Raw genomic sequence first — 23,232 nt, 5'->3', positions numbered from 1 at the left:
ACAGGCTTGATCCTAGCTAAAGCCTGACAAAAGGACTGGACGTCTGGATTTTCTGACAGACGTCTGTGTAACAAGATGGACAGAGCTGAAATCTGTCCCTTTAATGAACTAGCTGATAAACCCTTTTCTAAACCTTCTTGTAGAAAAGACAATATCCTAGCGATCCTAACCTTACTCCAGGAGTAACCTTTGGATTCGCACCAGTATAGGTATTTCCGCCATATTTTATGGTAAATCCTTCTGGTAACAGGCTTCCTAGCCTGAATCAGGGTATCAATAACCGACTCAGAAAAACCACGTTTTGATAAAATCAAGCGTTCAATTTCCAAGCAGTCAGCTTCAGAGAAGTTAGATTTTGATGTTTGAATGGACCCTGTATCAGAAGGTCCTGTCTTAGAGGTAGAGACCAAGGCGGACAGGATGACATGTCCACTAGATCTGCATACCAAGTCCTGCGTGGCCAAGCAGGTGCTATTAGAATTACTGATGCTCTCTCCTGTTTGATTTTGGCAATCAATCGAGGAAGCAGCGGGAAGGGTGGAAACACATAAGCCATCCTGAAGTTCCAAGGTGCTGTCAAAGCATCTATCAGAACTGCTCCCGGATCCCTGGATCTGGACCCGTAGCGAGGAAGTTTGGCGTTCTGGCGAGACGCCATGAGATCTATCTCTGGTTTGCCCCAACGTCGAAGTATTTGGGCAAAGACCTCCGGATGAAGTTCCCACTCCCCCGGATGAAGAGTCTGGCGACTCAAGAAATCCGCCTCCCAGTTCTCCACTCCCGGGATGTGGATTGCTGACAGGTGGCAAGAGTGAGACTCTGCCCAGCGAATTATCTTTGATACTTCCATCATTGCTAGGGAGCTTCTTGTCCCTCCCTGATGGTTGATGTAAGCTACAGTCGTGATGTTGTCCGACTGAAACCTGATGAACCCCCGAGTTATTAACTGGGGCCAAGCCAGAAGGGCATTGAGAACTGCTCTCAATTCCAGAATGTTTATTGGAAGGAGACTCTCCTCCTGATTCCATAGTCCCTGAGCCTTCAGAGAATTCCAGACAGCGCCCCAACCTAGTAGGCTGGCGTCTGTTGTTACAATTGTCCAGTCTGGCCTGCTGAATGGCATCCCCCTGGACAGGTGTGGCCGATGAAGCCACCATAGAAGAGAATTTCTGGTCTCTTGATTCAGATTCAGAGTAGGGGACAAATCTGAGTAATCCCCATTCCACTGACTTAGCATGCATAATTGCAGCGGTCTGAGGTGTAGGCGTGCAAAAGGTACTATGTCCATTGCCGCTACCATTAAGCCGATCACCTCCATGCATTGAGCTACTGACGGGTGTTGAATGGAATGAAGGACGCGGCATGCATTTTGAAGTTTTGTTAACCTGTCTTCTGTCAGGTAAATCTTCATTTCTACAGAATCTATAAGAGTCCCCAAGAATGGAACTCTTGTGAGAGGAAAGAGAGAACTCTTCTTTTCGTTCACTTTCCATCCATGCGACCTTAGAAATGCCAGAACTAACTCTGTATGAGACTTGGCAGTTTGAAAGCTTGAAGCTTGTATTAGAATGTCGTCTAGGTACGGAGCTACCGAAATCCCTCGCGGTCTTAGTACCGCTAGAAGGGCACCCAGAACCTTTGTGAAGATTCTTGGAGCCGTAGCCAATCCGAATGGAAGAGCTACAAACTGGTAGTGCCTGTCTAAGAAGGCAAACCTTAGATACCGGTGATGATCTTTGTGGATCGGTATGTGAAGGTAAGCATCCTTTAAATCCACTGTGGTCATGTACTGACCCTCTTGGATCATGGGTAAGATTGTCCGAATAGTTTCCATTTTGAACGATGGAACTCTTAGGAATTTGTTTAGAGTCTTTAAATCTAAGATTGGCCTGAAAGTTCCCTCTTTTTTGGGAACCACAAACAGGTTTGAGTATAACCCTTGTCCTTGTTCCGACCACGGAACCGGATGGATCACTCCCATTGTTAACAGATCTTGTACGCAGCGTAGAAACGCTTCTTTCTTTATCTGGTTTGTTGACAACCTTGACAGATGAAATCTCCCTCTTGGGGGAGATAATTTGAAGTCTAGAAGGTATCCCTGAGATATGATCTCTAGTGCCCAGGGATCCTGAACATCTCTTGCCCAGGCCTGGGCGAAGAGAGAGAGTCTGCCCCCTACTAGATCCGGTCCCGGATCGGGGGCTCTCGGTTCATGCTGTCTTTGGGGCAGCAGCAGGTTTCCTGGCCTGCTTGCTTTTGTTCCAGGACTGGTTAGGCTTCCAGCCTTGCCTGTAACGAGCAACAGCTCCTTCCTGTTTTGGTGCAGTGGAGGTTGATGCTGCTCCTGTTTTGAAATTCCGAAAGGGACGAAAATTAGACTGTCTAGCCTTAGCTTTGGCCTTGTCTTGAGGTAGGGCGTGGCCCTTACCTCCCGTAATGTCAGCGATAATTTCTTTCAAACCGGGCCCGAATAAGGACTGCCCCTTGAAAGGTATATTAAGTAATTTGGACTTAGAAGTAACATCAGCTGACCAGGATTTTAGCCACAGTGCCCTGCGTGCCTGTATGGCGAATCCTGAGTTCTTAGCCGTAAGTTTGGTTAAATGTACTACGGCCTCCGAAATGAAAGAATTAGCTAGTTTAAGGACTCTAAGCCTGTCCGTAATGTCGTCTAGCGTAGAGGAACTAAGGTTCTCTTCAAGCGACTCAATCCAAAATGCTGCCGCAGCCGTAATCGGCGCGATACATGCAAGGGGTTGTAATATAAAACCTTGTTGAACAAACATTTTCTTAAGGTAACCCTCTAATTTTTTATCCATTGGATCTGAGAAAGCACAGCTATCCTCCACCGGGATAGTGGTACGCTTAGCTAAAGTAGAAACTGCTCCCTCCACCTTGGGGACCGTTTGCCATAAGTCCCGAGTTGTGGCGTCTATTGGAAACATCTTTCTAAATATTGGAGGGGGTGAGAACGGCACACCGGGTCTATCCCACTCCTTAGTAACAATTTCAGTTAGTCTCTTAGGTATAGGAAAAACGTCAGTACTCGCCGGTACCGCAAAGTATTTATCCAACCTACACAGTTTCTCTGGTATTGCAACAGTGTTACAATCGTTGAGAGCTGCTAAGACCTCCCCTAGTAGTACACGGAGGTTCTCCAATTTAAATTTAAAATTTGAAATATCTGAGTCCAATCTGTTTGGATCAGAACCGTCACCCACAGAATGAAGCTCTCCGTCCTCATGCTCTGCGAGCTGTGACGCAGTATCAGACATGGCCCTAGCATTGTCAGCGCACTCTGTTCTCACCCCAGAGTGATCACGCTTGCCTCTTAGTTCAGGTAATTTAGACAAAACTTCAGTCATAACAGTAGCCATATCTTGTAATGTTATCTGTAATGGCCGCCCAGATGTACTAGGCGCCAAAATATCACGCACCTCCCGGGCGGGAGATGCAGGTACTGTCGCGTGAGGCGAGTTAGTCGGCATAACTCTCCCCTCGCTGTTTGGTGAAATTTGTTCACATTGTACAGATTGACTTTTATTTAAAGTAGCATCAATACAGTTAGTACATAAATTTCTATTGGGCTCCACCTTGGCATTGGAACAAATGACACAGATATCTTCCTCTGAGTCAGACATGTTTAACACACTAGCAAAAAAAAAACTTACAACTTGGTTATAATCTTTTTTAGCAAAAAAACGCACTGTGCCTCAAAGAGGTACTAACGATTAAATGACAGTTGAAATAATGAACTGAAAAACAGTTATTGCATCAAACTTTAAAACAACACAACTTTTAGCAAAGGTTTGTTCCCATTAGTAAAAAAAAAAAAAAAAAAACAACACTAATTAAATTTGTACATAAGAAAACAAAACAACGTTTTTTATACACAGTCACTATAAGAATTCTCACAGCTCTGCTGAGAGAATTTACCTCCCTTCAAAGAAGTTTGAAGACCCCTGAGATCTGTCAGAGATGAACCGGATCATGCAGGAAATATAAAAGTAGCTGACTGGAATTTTTTGATGCGTAGCAAAGAGCGCCAAAAACGGCCCCTCCCTCTCCCACACAGCAGTGAAGAGAAACGAAACTGTCACAATTAAAGCAGAAAACTGCCAAGTGGAAAATAATGCCCAAATATTTATTCACACAGTACCTCAGCAATGTAAACGATTCTACATTCCAGCAAAAACGTTTAACATGAGAATAGTTATTAAAAGGATTAGTGACCTTTAACACAGTAGTTCCGGTGAAATACCATCCCCAGAATACTGAAGTGTATACATACATGTCATTTTAACGGTATGGCAGGCTTTTCTCATCAATTCCATTCAGAAAATAAAAACTGCCACATACCTCAATGCAGATTCATCTGCCCGCTGTCCCCTGATCTGAAGCCTTTACCTCCCTCAGATGGTCGAGAACAGCAATATGATCTTAACGACTCCGGTTAAAATCATAGTAAAAAATCTCTGTCAGATTCTTCCTCAAACTCTGCCAGAGAAGTAATAACACGCTCCGGTGCTATTTTAAAATAACAAACTTTTGATTGAAGTCATAAAAACTAAGTATAATCACCATAGTCCTCTCACACATCCTATCTAGTCGTTGGGTGCAAGAGAATGACTGGGACTGACGTAGAGGGGAGGAGCTATATGCAGCTCTGCTGGGTGAATCCTCTTGCATTTCCTGTTGGGGAGGAGTTATATCCCAGAAGTAATGATGACCCGTGGACTGATCACACATAACAGAAGAAAGAAATATTAATTATAAGCAAAAAGAGTTGTGGTGCATTTATATAAAAAAGGAATGAACAAAACATAAATACACACAAAACAACAGTTTAAAATAAAAAGGAGTAAAATAACAGAACCTAATACTGTACTAGCTTAGATTTCTGGCCCGAGGGAGTTTGTCAGGGAAAGATGGATACGCCGTTGTCTGCAGCCTCCCATGTAGAATAACAATATTATTTTCCTGAAATAAAAATTAAATACATTTTCCTGAGGTCAGGTTTCTGACTAGGCTCCATTCCAGAGTGAAAAGGAAGGTAGCCATAAACAATATTGCACACCCTGGCTGAAGTTATAGGATACGTAATAATTTTAGTTATGTATATATAGTACACGTATCTTGTCTGTCATATTTGGTCTTTAAAGGGACATGAAACCCAATTTATTTTTTAAAACAACTTTATAATTTACTTCAATTATCTAATTTGCTTCATTCTCTTGAAATTATTTGCTGAAAAGCATATCTAGATAGGCTCAGTAAATGCTGATTGGTGGCAGCACATAGATGCCTTGTGTCATTGGCTCACCCATGTGCATTGCTATTTCTTCAAAAAAGGATATCCAAAAAACAAAGCAAATTAGATAATAGAAGTAAATTAGAATATTTTTTCAAATTATATTCTCTACCTGAATCATGAAAGAACATTTTTGGGTTTAGTGTCCCTTTAAGTAAAATAAAAGTGATCAAAACAAGTATTAAGATATCCTAGAGATTCAACTCTTATTGACCACAGCTCTCTATATTGTCTTCTGTCACTCTGTGTTGACATCTCACCCATAAAGTTCCCTAAAATGAGCTTTAGATCAGACCTATAGTGTTTCATTATATTTGAATTTACTTTAGACTTCTTTCTAGTCTTTAAATGTGTATTACATTTAAAATTTGCAAATTCTATGTTAACACATTTAAGTTTTGTACACAGCGCTGTATTTAAGATTGTGATTTTGCAATTTTTTCTTGTACTTTGAATGTTTGTGTAAATTTAACAAATTGAGATTACACTCTGTATAACAATTTATATGTATCTTTTACACGTTGCATGTCACTTTGTATTTTTTCTACATGAGTTAAGTCTGACACTTATAGAAAGTGGGATGCACAGGCAAGTTGCTTGGGTGTGTCTGAAGCTCTCTAACAACTCTCATTATATTCTCTAAGTTTGAAGCATGTTCTCACTGATTTATCTTGCTTGCTGTATTGCAGGTGAAGTGTGTTCAATGTTCATAATACATTTGTTTAACTGACAGAAAAGTAATTTTACTAAACTGGAGATAAATAAAAGTTAAACTACAGTAAAACTATGTCAGTTATAATTTGTATTTCTGGCAAACTGAGAGCACTGATATCAATGTCAAGTGCTCCTCTGTTAACCTGACCCTCCCCTGTGATATTCTGTAACCCAGAGAGCCTCATTACTTTTAAAGGGACGAAGCTCTTATCTCTCTGGAACTCCCAGAGTTTTCCATTTTTTAGAGAATTAATAGTATATAAGTATTATGTCCCTTCAAATGAGTTCTGCCCTTGTGAAGTCTGCACTATAATTTCTCCCCAGGCAGTAAAGTTGTTGAGAATCGGGCCCTTAGTAGTCTGGATAAGTGAACACAGCAATAGGCTCCCTCAGCAGACAGCCTGCACAACAGCTATATTGATGTTCTGGAGAAGAAGCACTAAGCATTTCAGGTGTTGACATAACTGTACAACATGCACTGTGGACTGCTGTAAAACAAAAGCTAATTTGATTTAAATAACTAAAAAAAATAATAAACCTTATGAACTTCAAACTACCAACAGGCAAGATCAAGCCAAAAGCTCCTAGCACTCTATGTTTCATGAAAATAGATGTCAGCTATAGTACTTTCTAAAAATCCCAAATTTGTTCTTCATGAAATAACTAAAAAAAATACCTTGACCAATTTAATTTAAAGGGACATTTAACGCTTTGACATATTAATACAGAATGTTTAATTATATGCAGTAAAACAACTTTGCAATGTATTTTTATTATGTATTTTCTTCCCTTTCCCTGTAATTTAATTCTGATTGTTGAGGGATTTTTAAATTCCTGTTAAAAGTGGAAGTGCAGACACAGCTATATTGCACACAATCATTGGTTGCATACTCTAGTAAGATATTTATAACCATCCCTAATTGGCCCAAGCAGAAAATGAGAGCTAACTTACAATATGGCGGCACCCACTGCTTTATGAACATTAAAACTTTACCCTTATCAGACTCAATGGCTCTACAAACACAACAATATTACAGCTTCACTCACAAGTTGAGTACATGAACAACAGGGGTGGACGCCAAAACCTGAGAATAAGAGGAATCCCCGAAAGTGTGTTACCATCTCAGATACAGGAATATTTACAGCTTTCTACTAGAAAATGGAAATACATCCTCCATTATACTAGATAGTGCGATAAGATCTAAACTGCCGTCAGCTTCCTATAATCTTAAATGTCATAAATTTGAAAACAAGGAAAGACTCATGGCAGCAGCGAGAAAGAAAGTACCGATTAGATGGAATGGTAACTCCATACAAATTTAGTGACATAATAAAGGGGCATTCTAGTCAAAATTAAACTTTCATGATTCAGATAGGCCATGCAATTTTAAACAACTTTACAATTAACGTTTAGGAAATTTGGTTTGTTCTCATGGTATTCTTTTTTGAAAGCTAAACCTAGGTAGGCTCAAGCTGATTTCTAAACTTTTGAAAACCGCCTCTTATCTCAGTGCATTTTGACAGTTAGACAGTGTTTGATGGATAACTACACCACACTGTTATTGATATTTTAATTGTAAATTTCGATATAATACTTTCTAACATAAGTTACATATCTACACAAGATAATTATTAGTAAGGCAATAGCTATGTGTTTTTAATTTATACTTGATGCAGGTTTTGTGTGTGTGTTTTGTAGTAAGTAGTAGCTACCTCATAGCAGAATTACATTTTTGGTTTCAAAAGTTATGCAGCTTTGAAAATAGAAATCTAAACAGAAAATGTGTTCAAACTTAAACTACTATAATTACACATACACACACACACACCCACAGGTATGTATGTGCATAGAATATACCAGAAATTAGGCACTGCCTTTCAAATGATCTGCAAATAAAATAAATGTTGAGCTTACAACTTTGTATACAGTGATTGCTTGATCAGTGGAGAAGCCATTTATATTTCCTCTAAAAAAACACAAGTGACCAAATCAGCTTCTTACCTTCAACTTGGTCAGGGTTGGTCTTGGTCCTCCTAGAAATGGAGCATCAGACAGCTCTTTGCCTTCTGTTTCTATTGTGGAAGCTTGGAGCTGCTTTTCTTGGCTACTGCTTGCATCGGTAATAGATACAAATGTAATATTACACATGGTAGCTGCCTTCTTCACATTAGGTACCTGCTGGACCCGTTTGTACCATCCCGCAATAAGAGGCATTTCTGTGATTTTGTCTTGCACTACCTTTTCCAATGCAACCTATGAAAGATACAAAGAACAGGAATAATTTTAACTATGTTTTATACCACAGAGTTTTAAAAAGGTAACAATAAATCTGATACTATTATATTAAACATAGTGGAGCAAAATGATCACCCTTTAAATGATTTGTACGTGGTTCCAAAAACCACTTAGCATTAGGCAATGACAAAAAAACAAAAATACACCAAAAGGTGCATATCAATGCTTTTAAAGTGAAGGTTAATTTTAACTAAATGCAATACACCCATTGATACCTGAACATCCAAGTATTAAAGTCGCTAAGTTTATATTTCTAAAAAAAATTTCATTTGCAAATAAAACATATATATATATATATAATACCTCCGTTTTCGTTTTTTACTCCTCCCCTACCACACTTCCTTATTTTTCGCTAGTGACGTAGCGAGCGTTCCTACAAGCTCACTACGTCTGTTCTAAAGCTCGTGCACAACAGTCTTTTTAAAATGTGCATGCGTATGTTACACTCAATAGCGCATGCGTTTAATTTTAATGATTGAATCAATGTATTGAAAATAATGAGAGAGCAGACTACGCATGCGCGTCTCATGCACGAGCATGATGGTGATGACGCTCTCATTGTTTTTATGCATGCGCAGACCTTAGCAATGACGAAATAGAAAAGGGGCTGGACGCCACCGGGGTAAAAAAGATAATGGATATAACAGATTCAGAATCTGTCAATCAATTTCGGCAACATGGCGGGCGGATAATAGAACTGACAAGGAGGCTATTTTAAAGGTAAAAAATCGAACTTTACTATAATTTATAACGATTTTGATGACTGAACATCATACTTAACTTACATGAGCTGGAGAAAAATGTTAACGAATAAGCCAGACTTGACCTTCACTTTAAGTTTTAAATAGAAGCATTTTTGCAGTACACATGTATTAGAAAAAATGGTTATGGTAAAAGCTATCACTATTTTCAATGAGAGGTTTTACTGTGCACGTAAAACATCTAAATAAAGATTCATGCACCTGAATTTTGAACAGTGTGGCTGTTACCTGCCAGTGACTTGTATCATGCAAACTGAGTAATCACAAATGCAATATAAGGCATTACCTTATTTTGTTCTTTATTTATTATGATTAAATAAAAACATAATTTATGTAAGAACTTACCTGATAAATTCATTTCTTTCATATTAGCAAGAGTCCATGAGCTAGTGACGTATGGGATATACATTCCTACCAGGAGGGGCAAAGTTTCCCAAACCTTAAAATGCCTATAAATACACCCCTCACCACACCCACAATTCAGTTTAACGAATAGCCAAGAAGTGGGGTGATAAAGTGCAAAAGCATATAAAATAAGGAATTGGAATAATTGTGCTTTATACAAAAAAATCATAACCACCACAAAAAAGGGCGGGCCTCATGGACTCTTGCTAATATGAAAGAAATGAATTTATCAGGTAAGTTCTTACATAAATTATGTTTTCTTTCATGTAATTAGCAAGAGTCCATGAGCTAGTGACGTATGGGATAATGACTACCCAAGATGTGGATCTTTCCACACAAGAGTCACTAGAGAGGGAGGGATAAAATAAAGACAGCCAATTCCTGCTGAAAATAATCCACACCCAAAATAAAGTTTAATGAAAAACATAAGCAGAAGATTCAAACTGAAACCACTGCCTGAAGAACTTTTCTACCAAAAACTGCTTCAGAAGAAGAAAACACATCAAAATGGTAGAATTTTAGAAAAAATATGCAAAGAGGACCAAGTTGCTGCTTTGCAAATCTGATCAATCGAAGCTTCATTCCTAAACGCCCAGGAAGTAGAAACTGACCTAGTAGAATGAACTGTAATCCTTAGAGGCGGAGTTTTACCCGACTCGACATAAGCATGATGAAATAAAGATTTCAACCAAGATGCCAAAGAAATGGCAGAAGCTTTCTGGCCTTTTCTAGAACCGAAAAAGATGACAAATAATACAAAGCTCTAACAGCATCCAAAGAATGCAATGATTTCTCCTTAGAATTCATAGGATTAGGACATAATGAAGGAACCACAATTTCTCTACTAAGGTTGTTAGAATTCACAACCTTAGGTAAAAAATTCAAAAGAAGTTCGCAGCACCGCCTCATCCTGATGAAAAATCAGAAAAGGAGACTCACAAGAAAGAGCAGATAATTCAGAGACTCTTCTGGCAGAAGAGATGGCCAAAAGAAACAAAACTTTCCAAGAAAGTAATATAACGACCAAAGAATGCATGGGTTCAAAAGGAGGAGCTTGAAAAGCCCCCAGAACCAAATTCAAACTCCAAGGAGGAGAAATTGACTTAATGACAGGTTTTATACGAACCAAAGCTTGTACAAAACAATGAAATATCAGGAAGATTAGCAATCCTTCTGTGAAAAAAGAACAGAAAGAGCAGAGATTTGTCCTTTCAAGGAACTTGTGGACAAACCTTTATCTAAACCATCCTGAAGAAACTGAAAAATTCTCGGTATTCAAAAAGAATGCCAAGAAAAAAAGATGAGAAAGACACTAAGAAATATAAGTCTTCCAGACTCTATAATATATCTCACTAGATACAGATTTACGAGCCTGTCACATAGTATTAATCACAGAGTCAGAGAAACCTTCTTTGACCAAGAATCAAGCGTTCAAACTCCATACCTTAAAATTTAAGGATTTGAGATCCTGATGGAAAAAAGGACCTTGCGACAGAAAGTCTGGTCTTAACGGAAGAGTCCACAGCTGGCAAGAGGCCATCCGGACAAGATCCGCATACCAAAACCTGTGAGGCCATGCTGGAGCTACCAGCAGGACAAACGAGCATTCCTTTAGAATCTTGGAGAATACTCTTGGAAGAAGAACTAGAGGCGGAAAGATATAGGCAGGATGATACTTCCAAGGAAGTGATAATGTATCCACTGCTTCCGCCCGAGGATCCCGGGATCTGGACAGATACCAGGGAAGTTTCTTGTTTAGATGAGAAGCCATCAGATCTATTTCTGGGAGTTCCCACATTTGAACAATCTGAAGAAATACCTCTGGGTGAAGAGACCATTCGCCCGGATGCAACGTTTGGCGACTGAGATAATCCGCTTCCCAATTGTCTATACCTGGGATATGAACCACAGAGATTAGACAGGAGCTGGATTCCGCCCAAACCAAAATTCGAGATACTTCTTTCATAGCCAGAGGACTGTGAGTCCCTCCTTGATGATTGATGTATGCCACAGCTGTGACATTGTCTATCTGAAAACAAATGAACAACTCTCTCTTCAGAAGAGGCCAAGACTGAAGAGCTCTGAAAATTGCACGGAGTTCAAAAATATTGATCAGTAATCTCACCTCCTGAGATTCCCAAACCCCTTGTGCCGTCAGAGACCCCCACACAGCTCCCCAACCTGTAAGACTTGCATCTGTTGAGATTATAGTCCAGGTCGGAAGAACAAAAAAGCCCCCTGAACTAAACGATGGTGAACTGTCCACCATGTCAGAGAGTGTCGTATAATCGGTTTAAAGATATTAATTGAGATATCTTTGTGTAATCCCTGCACCACTGGTTCAGCATACAGAGCTGAAGAGGTCGCATGTGAAAACGAGCAAAGGAGATCGCATCCGATGCGGCAGTCCTAAGACCTAAAATTTCCATGCATAAGGCTACCAAAGGGAATGATTGTGACTGAAGGTTTTGACAAGCTGATATCAATGTTAAACTTCTCTTATCTGACAAGGACAGAGTCATAGACACTGAATCTATCTGGAAACCTAAAAAGGTTACCCTTGTCTGAGGAAACAATGAACTGATTGGTAAATTGATCCTCCAACCATGATCTTGAAGAAACAACACAAGTCGATTCGTATGAGATTCTGCGAAAATGTGAAGACTGAGCAAGTACCAAGATATCGTCCAAAAAAGGAAATACCAAAACCCTGTTCTCTGATTACAGACAGAAGGGCACCGAGAACCTTTGAAAAAAATTCTTGGAGCTGACGCTAGGCCAAACGGTAGAGCCACAAAACTGGTAATGCTTGTCTAAAAGAGAATCTCAGAAACTAAAAGTGATCTGGATGAATCGGAATATGCAGATATGCATCCTGTAAATCTATTGTAGACATATAATGCCCTTGCTAAACAAAAGGCAGGATAGTCCTACAGTTACCATCTTGAATGTTGGTATCCTTACATAACGATTCAATATAGATAGATCCGGAACTGGTCTGAAGGAATTGACCTTCTTTGGTACAATGAAGAGATAGAATAAAACCCCAGCCCCTGTTCCAGAACTGGAACTGGCATAATTACTCCAGCCAACTCTAGATCTGAAACACATTTCAGAAATGCTGAGCCTTTGCTGTGTTTACTGGGACACGGGAAAGAAAAAAATCTCTTTGCAGGAGGCCTTAACTTGAAGCCAATTCTGTACCTTTAAAGAAAACGTAAACTGCCCCATACCAGCTGAGCTGGAATGAGGGCCGCACCTTCATGGGTATTTAGGAGCTGGCTATAGGTTTCTATAAGGCTTGGATATATTCAAAACTGAAAATGGTTTCCAAACTGATACCGCTCCTGAGGATGAAGGATCAGGCTTTTGTTCCTTGTTGTGAGGAAAGGAACGAAAATGATTATTAGACCTAAATTTACCTTAGATTTTTTTTATCCTTTGGTAAAAAAAGTTCCCTTCCCTCCAGTAACAGTTGAGATAATAGAATCCAACTGAAAATCGAATAATTTATTACCCTGGAAAGAAAGGGAAAGCAAAGTTGACTTAGAAGACATATCAGCATTCCAAGTTTTAAGCCATAAAGCTTTTCTAGCTAAAATAGCTAGAGACATATACCCGACATCAACTCTAATGATATCAAAAGATGGTATCACAAATAAAATTATTAGCATGTTATAGAATAATAATAATGCTATAAAATTATGATCTGTTACTTGTTGCGCTAAAGCTTCTAACCAAAAAGTTGAAGCTGCAGCAACATCCACTAAAAATATAGCAGGTCTAAGAAGATTACCTGAACATAAGTAAGCTTTTCTTAGAAAGGATTCAATCTTCCTATCTAAAGGATCCTTAAATGAAGTACTATCTGCCATAGGAATAGTAGTACGTTTAGCAGGAGTAGAGACAGCCCCATTAACCTTAGAGATTTTGTCCCAAAACTCTAATCTGTCAGATGGCACAGGATATAATTGCTTAAACGTTTAGAAGGAGTAAATGAATTACCCAAATTATTCCATTCCCTGGAAATTACTTCAGAAATAGCATCAGGGAGAGAAAACACTTCTGGAATAACTACAGGAGATTTAAAAACCTTATTTAAACGTTTAGATTTAGTATCAAGAGGACCAGAATCCTCTATTTCTAATGCAATTAATACTTCTTTAAGTAAAGAATGAATAAATTCCATCTTGAACAAATACAAAGATTTATCAACATCAACCTCTGAGACAGAAACCTCTGAACCAGAAGAACCATTATCAGTATCAGAATGATGATGTTCATTTAAAAATTCATCTGAAAAAAGAGAAGTTTTAAAAGACTTTTATGTATACTAGAAGGAGAAATAACAGACATAGCCTTCTTAATGGATTTAAAAAATAAAATCTCTTATGTTATCAGGAACACTCTGAAAATTAGATGTTGACGGAACAGCAACAGGTAATGTAACAGTACTAAAGGAAATTTTATCTGCATTAATAAGTTTGTCATGACATGCAATACAAACAACAGCTGGAAAAACAGATACCAAAAGTTTATAGCAGATACACTTAGCTTGGTAGCTCCAGCACTGGGCAGCGATTTTCCTGAAGTATCTTCTGACTCAGTTGCAACGTGGAACATCTTGCAATATGTAAAAGAAAAAACAACATATAAAGCAAAATTGATCAAATTCCTTAAATGACAGTTTCAGGAATGGGAAAAAAATGCCAGTGAACAAGCTTCTAGCAACCAGAAGCAATAAATAATGAGACTTAAATAATATGGAGAAAAAAATGACGCCCATATTTTTGAGCGCCAAAAAAGACGCCCACATTATTTGGCGCCTAAATGCTTTTGGCGCCAAAAATGACGCCACATCCGGAACGCCGACACTTTTGACGCAAAAAAACGTCAAAAAAATGACGCAACTTCCAGCGACACGTATGACGCCGGAAACAGAAAAAAAAAATTTGGCGCCAAAAAAGTCTGCGCCAAGAATGACGCAATAAAATGAAGCATTTTCTGCCCCCGCGAGCCTAACAGCCCACAGGAAAAAAGTCAAATTTTTTAAGGTAAGAAAAAATGATTGAAACAAATGCATTTATCCCAAGTATGAAACTGACTGTCTGAAAATAAGGAATGTTGAACATCCTGAGTCAAGGCAAATAAATGTTTGAATACATATATTTAGAACTTTATAAAAAAGTGCCTAACCATAGCTTAGAGTGTCACAGAAAATAAGCTTACTTACTTACCCCAGGACACTCATCTACATGTTGTAGAAAGCCAAACCAGTACTGAAACGAAAATCAGCAGAGGTAATGGTATATATATATAAGAGTATATCGTCGATCTGAAAAGGGAGGTAAGAGATGAATCTCTACGACCGATAACAGAGAACCTATGAAATAGACCCCGTAGAAGGAGATCATTGCATTCAAATAGGCAATACTCTCCTCACATCCCTCTGACATTCACTGCACGCTGAGAGGAAAACCGGGCTCCAACCTGCTGCGGAGCGCATATCAACGTAGAATCTAGCACAAACTTACTTCACCACCTCCATAGGAGGCAAAGTTTGTAAAACTGAATTGTGGGTGTGGTGAGGGGTGTATTTATAGGCATTTTAAGGTTTGGGAAACTTTGCCCCTCCTGGTAGGAATGTATATCCCATACGTCACTAGCTCATGGACTCTTGCTAATTACATGAAAGAAATAATATGTCTAAACATATCAAGCATATCAGTTAAACAAAGATAATAACTAGGATTAATTCTAGAAGAATACAAATATTGAATGTTTTGTGGACTAGTATTGTATTAACAATAAAAGGGATATAAAAGGGCAACAATAAAATATAAAATACTCTGTCTAAAAGCATTTATACTTGTATTACTGTTAGCAGAAAACTGTGTGTTTAACTATTGCAAAAGGGTTACAAATGTACTGTTCCGGAGCTGAACATGACCTCTAAGCTAAACAGGGACAGCATTTCTGTGTAGCCTTCAATAACATGCCATAATCAACTGTGGATTAGCAGGGCATTGCAGTTCCAGAACTGACTTTAACAAAGCTCCAGACCATCCCACATATTGCAGTATTGCCACAAGTATATCTGCCCAGCTGTCCTGACTTCACCCACTGTTGGTCTATTTCAGTCCATGGCACCCCTGCAGGTCCATCACTCAAATCATGGATCAGAAATTTGTGAGAAATGTTGGGAAGTATGCTTTAACCATATGTTTAACGCTTTTGGTGTGTTTGTGGGGGTAAACAGAATCCTATGTAAGCAACAGCCCAATAGTTTATTGATCTAGGACATATATATAATATTATTGCACATTCATTCCTCCTCCCCTAGTCAACTGATGATAAACAAACTTTATGTACTATACTATTAGTTGAGTTAGTTATAACAATATAAAATAAAAACATAATTTATGCTTACCTGATAAATTTCTTTCTATCATGGGGGTGAGAGTCCACAATCTTTTACTCCTGGGAATCACTCATCCTTACCACCAGGAGGAGGTAAAGATCCCCAAACCCCAAGAGCTCTAAAAAACCTCTCCTACCTCACAGGCACCTCAGTCTAAAGTATAGCCAAGCAAAATGAGGTAGGAAAAAGAAATAAGAACCATAAAAGGAGAAGGGGAAAAACACCACCAACAAAACACAGGGTGGGGTCTTGTGGACTCTCACCACCATGAAAGAAATTAATGTATTAAGTAAGGATACATTATGTTTTATTTCATACAGGTGGTGAGAGTCCACAATCCATTACTCCTGGGAACTAATACTCAAGCTTTGGAGTCCACAAATAATAACATAAAGGGTGGGATTTAAAACATTTTTTTCACTAAGAAAACTAAATCCACAAGCCAACAGAAACGCAAAACAGGGCAGAAATCTAAATGATTATTTTTGTTTTAATTCAATCAGGCAAAAATAAATCAAGCTGAGACAACTGCCTGAAGGACCTTCCTACCAAAGGCTGCCTCAGAAGAAGCAAAAACATCAAAATAGTAGAATTTAGTAAACGTATGCAAAGAAGACCAAGTAGCTACCTTGCAAATGTGATCAACTGAAGCCTCATTCTTGAAAGCCCAAGAAGTGGCAAATGACCTTGTAGAATGAGCAGTAATCCGTTGCAGTTGAGGTAGACTTGCCTCCAAGTAAACCTTGTGAATCAAAAGTTTCAACCAAGAAGCCATAGTAACAGCAGAAGCTTTCTGACCTTTTCTAATACAAGAAAAATGAACAAACAAACTAGAAGTCTGCCTGAAATCCATAGTAAAATCAATATATTGTTTCAATATTCTAAATACATCCAAATTAGGTAAAGATCTCTCTGAAACATTTTTGGGATTAGGACACAAAGAAGGAACAATCTCTCTGCTAATATTCTCTAGAGAAACTACTTTGGGCAAAAAAGTCAAATTTAGCCCTTAAAACTGCCTTATCCTGACCAAAAATAAGATAAGGAGGATCACAGGAAAGAGTAGACAATTCTGAAACTCTTCTAGCAGAAGAAATAACCAAAAGGATTAAAATTTACCAAGAAAGCAGTTTAACCTCCTTATGCATAGGTTCAAAAGGAGGAGCCTGCAAAACTTTCAACACAAAGGGAAAATTGGCTTTATAACAGATTTAATACCTACCAAAGTGTGAACAAAACCATCAATATCAGGAAGATTAGCAATCTTCCTATGAAACAAAACTGAAAAAGCAGAAATCTGCCCCTTCAGAGAACCAGGAGATAAGCCCTTATCCAAACCATCCTGCAAAATCCTAGGAATTCTAAAAGAATGCCAGGAGAAAACATGATCTATACACCAAGAAATAAAGGCCTTACAAAGCTTATGACAAATCTTCCTAGTTACAGGCTTAAAAGCCTGAATTAAGATTTCCATCACAGAATCAGAGAAACCTCTATGCCTAAGAACTAACTATTTTCAATTTCCATGCTATCAACTTCAGAGACTTGAGATTGAAAAATGGACCTTGAGACAGAAGGTCTGACCGTAAAGGAAGAGGCAAAGAAGAGCAACTGGACATCTGAACCAGATCTGCATACTAAATCTTGTGAGGCCAAACTGGGGCAACCAGGATTACTTTTGATTTCTCTAGGCTTATCTTGGAGATCACCCTTGGAAGAAGAACCAGGAGGAGGAAACAAATAAGCAAGATGAAATGACCAAGGAGCTACTAGAGAATCCACAAACTCTTATTCAACAATAAGAGTAGCTGAAGTTCAAGGAATGTATGAGGATTGCTATTTGTAAGCCTTGCTCGCTACTGGTCATTATAAAATATAGACTTAAAATATATTTACTTTAGTTTAATCGCTACATTCCTGGCAGATAGCCAGGGTAGTGCGTAACGCTAACAATTCCTTGTGGGATATATGGCTACGCTAATTAACGGTAAATATACTGAATTAAGTCTTCTAAAAAACAGCAGCAAAACTCTGTCCTAAATAAGTATATATCGGCCGTTATATATAGCGGCACAACTTTGTTTAAACAAATATATACTTGCGGTCAGTACCAAGATTTGCAGTATATTAACCCTACACCTTAATGAATATTATTTATTTCCTGCGTTACCATTTCTAGTATTTGTTTGCAGGCTATGTCCTGCTAGAAGGTTTAAAAATGTCGAATTACCTATGGCAACTGACAATTGTCAGCACAGCAATTTAGGTGTATCTTCTGTTCTTTATAGTAAGCTGCTCATAACATTCACTGTGTATTCAGAGGAGTACTCCAACATATAAGACTATTATTTTGGTAATATCTATAGCAAAGTTATATTCCCCTTTACAGAACGTTATTCACCAATATAAACTACTATTCTACTAACCAATAGTACCAGTACCACAGTGTTTTTAATCTTGTTGGGCAGTGTATCTATTTTTCTTTTTTTTTTTTTGCTGTCATTTTAAGTAGCTACAATAAAGATAACATTTTAAAATTTTTATTAAGCTTTTTTCTTCTCGTGCATATTGTGCTCAGAGGCATTCCTTTTTGTCTCACCCTGCTCTAGTGGTGGGTTTTGAACTTAATAAAATCCACAAACTCTGTCTGAGGATACCTGGACCTCGCAAAGTACCTGGGAAGTTTGTTGTTCAAACGAGAAGACAAAAGATCTATGGCTAAACTTCCATACAAAGAGCAACAGAGGGAAAGGAGAGGGCCAGAAGGTTCAGACAAGCTGATAAAAAATGTAACCTTCTCTGCTCTGTTAGAGAAAAACTCAGGGAGACTGAATCTATTTGAAACCCCCCAAAAAATGCCTTTGACTGGGGAACCAAATAACTTTCTGGTAAATTGATTCTCCATGTTGTTGAAGAAACAAGAGTCGGTTGGTGTGAAATTCTGCTAAAGGAAAATATGAAGCTTGAATCAAAATAATGTCCAGGTAGGGAAACACTGCAATACCCTGAGATCTGGTCACATACAATAGGGCACCCAAAACCTTTGTGGAAATTCTTGAGAGCTGTAGCCAGACCAAATGGAAGAGCAACAAACTGAAAATGCTTGTCTAGGAAGGCAAACCTCAGAAACTGGTAATGTTCCCTGTGATTTGGAACATGAAGATAAACATCCTTTAAATCTATTGTGGACATAAACTGACCTTGCTAAACAAAAGGAGGAATAGTCCGAATAGTTTCCATTTTGAGAGAAGAATGAGAAAAAAGCAACAATGCAATACAATAGAAAGCAACAGTACTATCAAATAAAACGCAACAATGTAATCATATAAAAATAGTACATTTACTGAATAACTTTAAAAAAAAAAAAAAACATAAATTGACAATAAGATCAATAAAATCACAGAATAAGTGAAAATCGGCTGGATTGAATAATGGCAATTCACAAAAATAAGTACTTCAATAAAAAAATTGTACCAGTACAAGAATAGTCTAAAAACCACACTACAGTGGATAAAACTTCGGTAAATTCTTTGGATGAATACATTTGTTTTCCTTACAGTCAATATTCTTACCCACTTGCAGTGTGCGAACAAACCAGCCATGAGTTTGGCGTCTTCTGTTGACCCGGGCGTGCCTCCGGGTCACGTGACTTATCTCAAGTACTCTATTGGCTGGATGTTGCCGATTTCGCCTCCGTGGTTATTTGTATCTCCCAATGATATAGGACTCCGCTATACTTTGTTTTCCACAGTCAATCCTGCCTGTTATGTCTTTGACAGATTAACTATGGTAGTGATTCGTGTGTTTTAAACTTCAAATAAGTGGATCCACTCGACTCCACAGCAAATACCTCCCAACTTGTCAATGCTTTCCAGTGGGGTTGATCTTGATAAAGGCCACCCAAATCGAAACGCGTAGATAAGAGGTCACTTATTTGAATAATGGCAGAGTGACCCTACTGGAGAGAATTGACAAGTTGGGAGGTATTTGCTGTGGAGCCGAGTGGATCCACTTATTTTAGATCCATAGAAGGAGGCAAAAGACAAGTCCCTGAGGGTCTGTAGATCTCCCATGAGGGCAACAGAGTCACAAGCCATACCCCATATACATCCCTCTGACAAGCACTGTACTCTGGGGGGTAACCAGGCCTCAATATAGACTCAGAACCCCTCTCTATAAAGAATCAAATGCACATCTTCATTCTTTGACCACCTTCATTCATTATATATAGAACATGGAATAAGATAACTGAAGCATGAAACATAACAAATATGACAATAAATTGCTCCCTCTTCCACTTAGGCCCAGCATATCAACACAAATAAACCCCAGAACATATGCCGCTAAATATTTGTCATTCTATATATCTCAGCATAATCAATACAGTTATTCATTACAATTCTGTTCTCCCAGTAAAAATACCAATTATCTCTAAGATTCTTATCCGATATATAGAATTTCTGAATGAACATAATGGGGCCTAATTATCATAGTGCGAGCGGACATGATCCGATATTGCGCATAATGTCCGCTGCACATCGATAAATGCCGCCCCCTGCAGATTCGCGGGCAATCGGCCGCTAGCAGGAGGTGTCAATCAACACGATCGTATTTGATCGGATTGATTTCTGTCCGCCGCCTCAGAGCAGGCAGACAGGTTATGGAGCAGCAGTCTTTAGCCTTTACGGGGCTTCAAGCTCCATACAGAGCTTGATAAATATGCCCCAATGTCTGTTCTGAGAGGTTCTAATTTCAAATCCCATTTACATGCATTTACTGCAGGAACCCATTTACATGCATTTACTTCAACATAATTATCCAATTAGTCAGCAATTGATTAATTAATTGATGGTAAACTTCCCACTTTGTATAAACAGATCAGGAATGTTAGCAATATTTTAGATGGAGTTTAATCAGATATAATGAAGATATGTTTTAACTTTTTAATGTAGCGCTGAAATTCATGTACCCCGATACAAAAGTTGTTTGAACTATTCTCTAATCGGCACTCTAGCTACAAAACACACCTTGTGCTTGGCAGGGTGTGTTTAAATAATGATAAGTGAAAGACACCATGACTTTATCAAGTATGAAAATATTAACATATCTTCCATAATGTTAAAAAGTAACCCAGAAAATTATAATGCTAAATATGTTGTCACCAAAATATTAGGTCCTACAGGAAGAGTCCTTGTGACTATTTCACTTAGTGGTAAAGCAGGCTAAGGGCCTGATATTCAAAACCTCACCTCTCAGGCGACATATTCTAATTAGTCTCCTCGGTACGGTGGGCCCTTTAAAAATTTAGAAACACAAATTTTATCTTGAGAAATCTTTATGTTTCTATGTAGTGTTCTTTATGTGAAAGAGAGAGTCCTACATTACAATACAAAGTCTAAAAAAAAAATCCAAAAGACTTTGTGTGATTTTTATCAATGCCGGCGAGGTTTTGAATTTCAGGCCCAAAGAAAGTAGTTTTATATGAGCCCTGACAGACTTGTTTTACTTGTTAGACTTAAAGGGCTAGTAAAGTCAAAATTAAAGTTCCATGATTCAGTTCAACGTTGCAATATAAAAATCTTTATAATATACTTCCATTATTAAAACATGCACATTATTTTTATATGTACACTTTTTGAAGATCCAGCTCCTACTGGGCAAGTGCAAAAGTCCACAGTAATATCCTTTCTGTGATAGGCTGATTTCTGTCACATGATACAGGGGGAGGGAAATTTGGATTAACTTTGAAATTTGCTGGAAAAGGTTCTACTGATCATTTCAAATTCAAAAGTAAGTGCTATTGCATTGTCTTTTTATTGTGTATTTATTAATTATTTAGTGGTCCTTTAAAGAGACATGAAAACCATGTATTTATGATTCAGATAGAGTGTACAATTAAAAAATAAAATAAAACATAATTTATGCTTACCTGATAAATTCATTTCATTCATGGTGATGAGAAACCACGATCCATTACTCCTGGGAATTACTCATCCTGGTCACTAGAAGTAGGCAAAAATTCCCAAACCCAAAGAGCTCTATGAAGTCCTTTCCACCTTACTAGAAACTAGTCTGACATATAGCCAAGCAAGAAAGGTATAAAAAGTTATAAAAGTAAAAAATGAGAAGGGGAAAAAAAAAAGGTGTAAAAAAGAAAAAATAGAGCTACCACCGGAAGAAAAGACAGTGTGGGGTCTCATGGACACTCACCATCCTTAATTAAATTAATTTATCAGGTAAGAATAAATTATGTTTTCTTCATACAGGTGGTGAGAGTCCACGATCCATTACTCGTGGGAAATAAATAACCAAGCAGTGAAGTCCACGAGTAATGAGGATGGGACAAGCAAGATATATAATTTACTCCTATTATCAATTTTTCTTCGTTCTCTTGCTTTCTTTTTTTGAAAAAGAAGGCATCTAAGCTATTTTTTTGGTTCAGAACCATGGAAAGCACTTGTTTATTGGTGGGTGAATTTATCCACCAATCAGCAAGAACAACACAGCGTGTTCACCAAAAATGGTCCGGCATCTAAACTTACATTCTTGCATTTCAAATAAAGATACCAAGAGAATGAAGAGAATTTGATAATAGGAGTAAATTAGAAAGTTGCTTAAAATTGCATGCTCTATCTGAATCACAAAAGAAAAAAATTGGGTTCAGTGTCCCTTTAAGTGTCTGTTATATGTGCTGTTAGAAATTCTATCTAGCAGACATCCATGTAGATTATATAAATGAGTCTCATTGACGTAATCTATTTTAACTATGTGTTTTCACCCATTTTAATTTAATTCTTAAAGGGACATGAAACCCACATTTTTTCTTGTATGATTCAGATAGAGAATTTAATTTTAAACAACTTTCCAATTTACTTCTATTATTTAATTTGCTTCCTTCTTTTATTATCCTTTGCTGAAATGTTAATCTAGGCAAGCTCAGAAGCAGCAATAAACCTCCTAGGTTCTATCTGCTGATTGGTGGGTGCATATATATACCGATTGTCATTGGCTCACCTATGTGTTCATTTAGAAACCAGTAGTGCTTTGTTGCTCCTTTAACAAATGATACCAAGAGAATGATACAAATTAGATAATAGAAATAAATTAAAAAGTTGTTTAAAATTGTATTCTCTATCTGAATCATGAAAGACTTTTTTGGGGGTTTCATGTTCCTTTAATAAAGATAATTGTTTTTATTTGTATTCACGCACATACATCTCCATACGTGAAGGGTGTGAGAGTTTGAAAGTGTATCCTGTCCAGCTTTCTGCTTGAATTGTCCATGTAATTAATCCTGACTAATGCTTGAACAAAACACTGAATA

General features: G+C 38.0%; 1 protein-coding gene across 2 annotated transcripts in view; it reads right to left on the bottom strand.

The window, feature by feature from the left end:
• GSTCD (glutathione S-transferase C-terminal domain containing) overlaps positions 1-23,232 on the bottom strand; it is a 517,648-nt gene that overhangs the window by 405,973 nt on the left and 88,443 nt on the right. For both annotated transcript variants that reach the window (XM_053703512.1, XM_053703511.1), the window contains exon 4: positions 8,028-8,279. In XM_053703512.1, coding sequence (XP_053559487.1) covers positions 8,028-8,279 — 252 coding nt within the window. The remainder of the gene's footprint in view (positions 1-8,027; positions 8,280-23,232) is intronic.

This window comes from Bombina bombina, chromosome 2 (assembly GCF_027579735.1).
Source record: "Bombina bombina isolate aBomBom1 chromosome 2, aBomBom1.pri, whole genome shotgun sequence".
NCBI classification, from domain to species: domain Eukaryota; kingdom Metazoa; phylum Chordata; class Amphibia; order Anura; family Bombinatoridae; genus Bombina; species Bombina bombina.
This window is presented reverse-complemented; position numbering and strand designations above follow the sequence as displayed.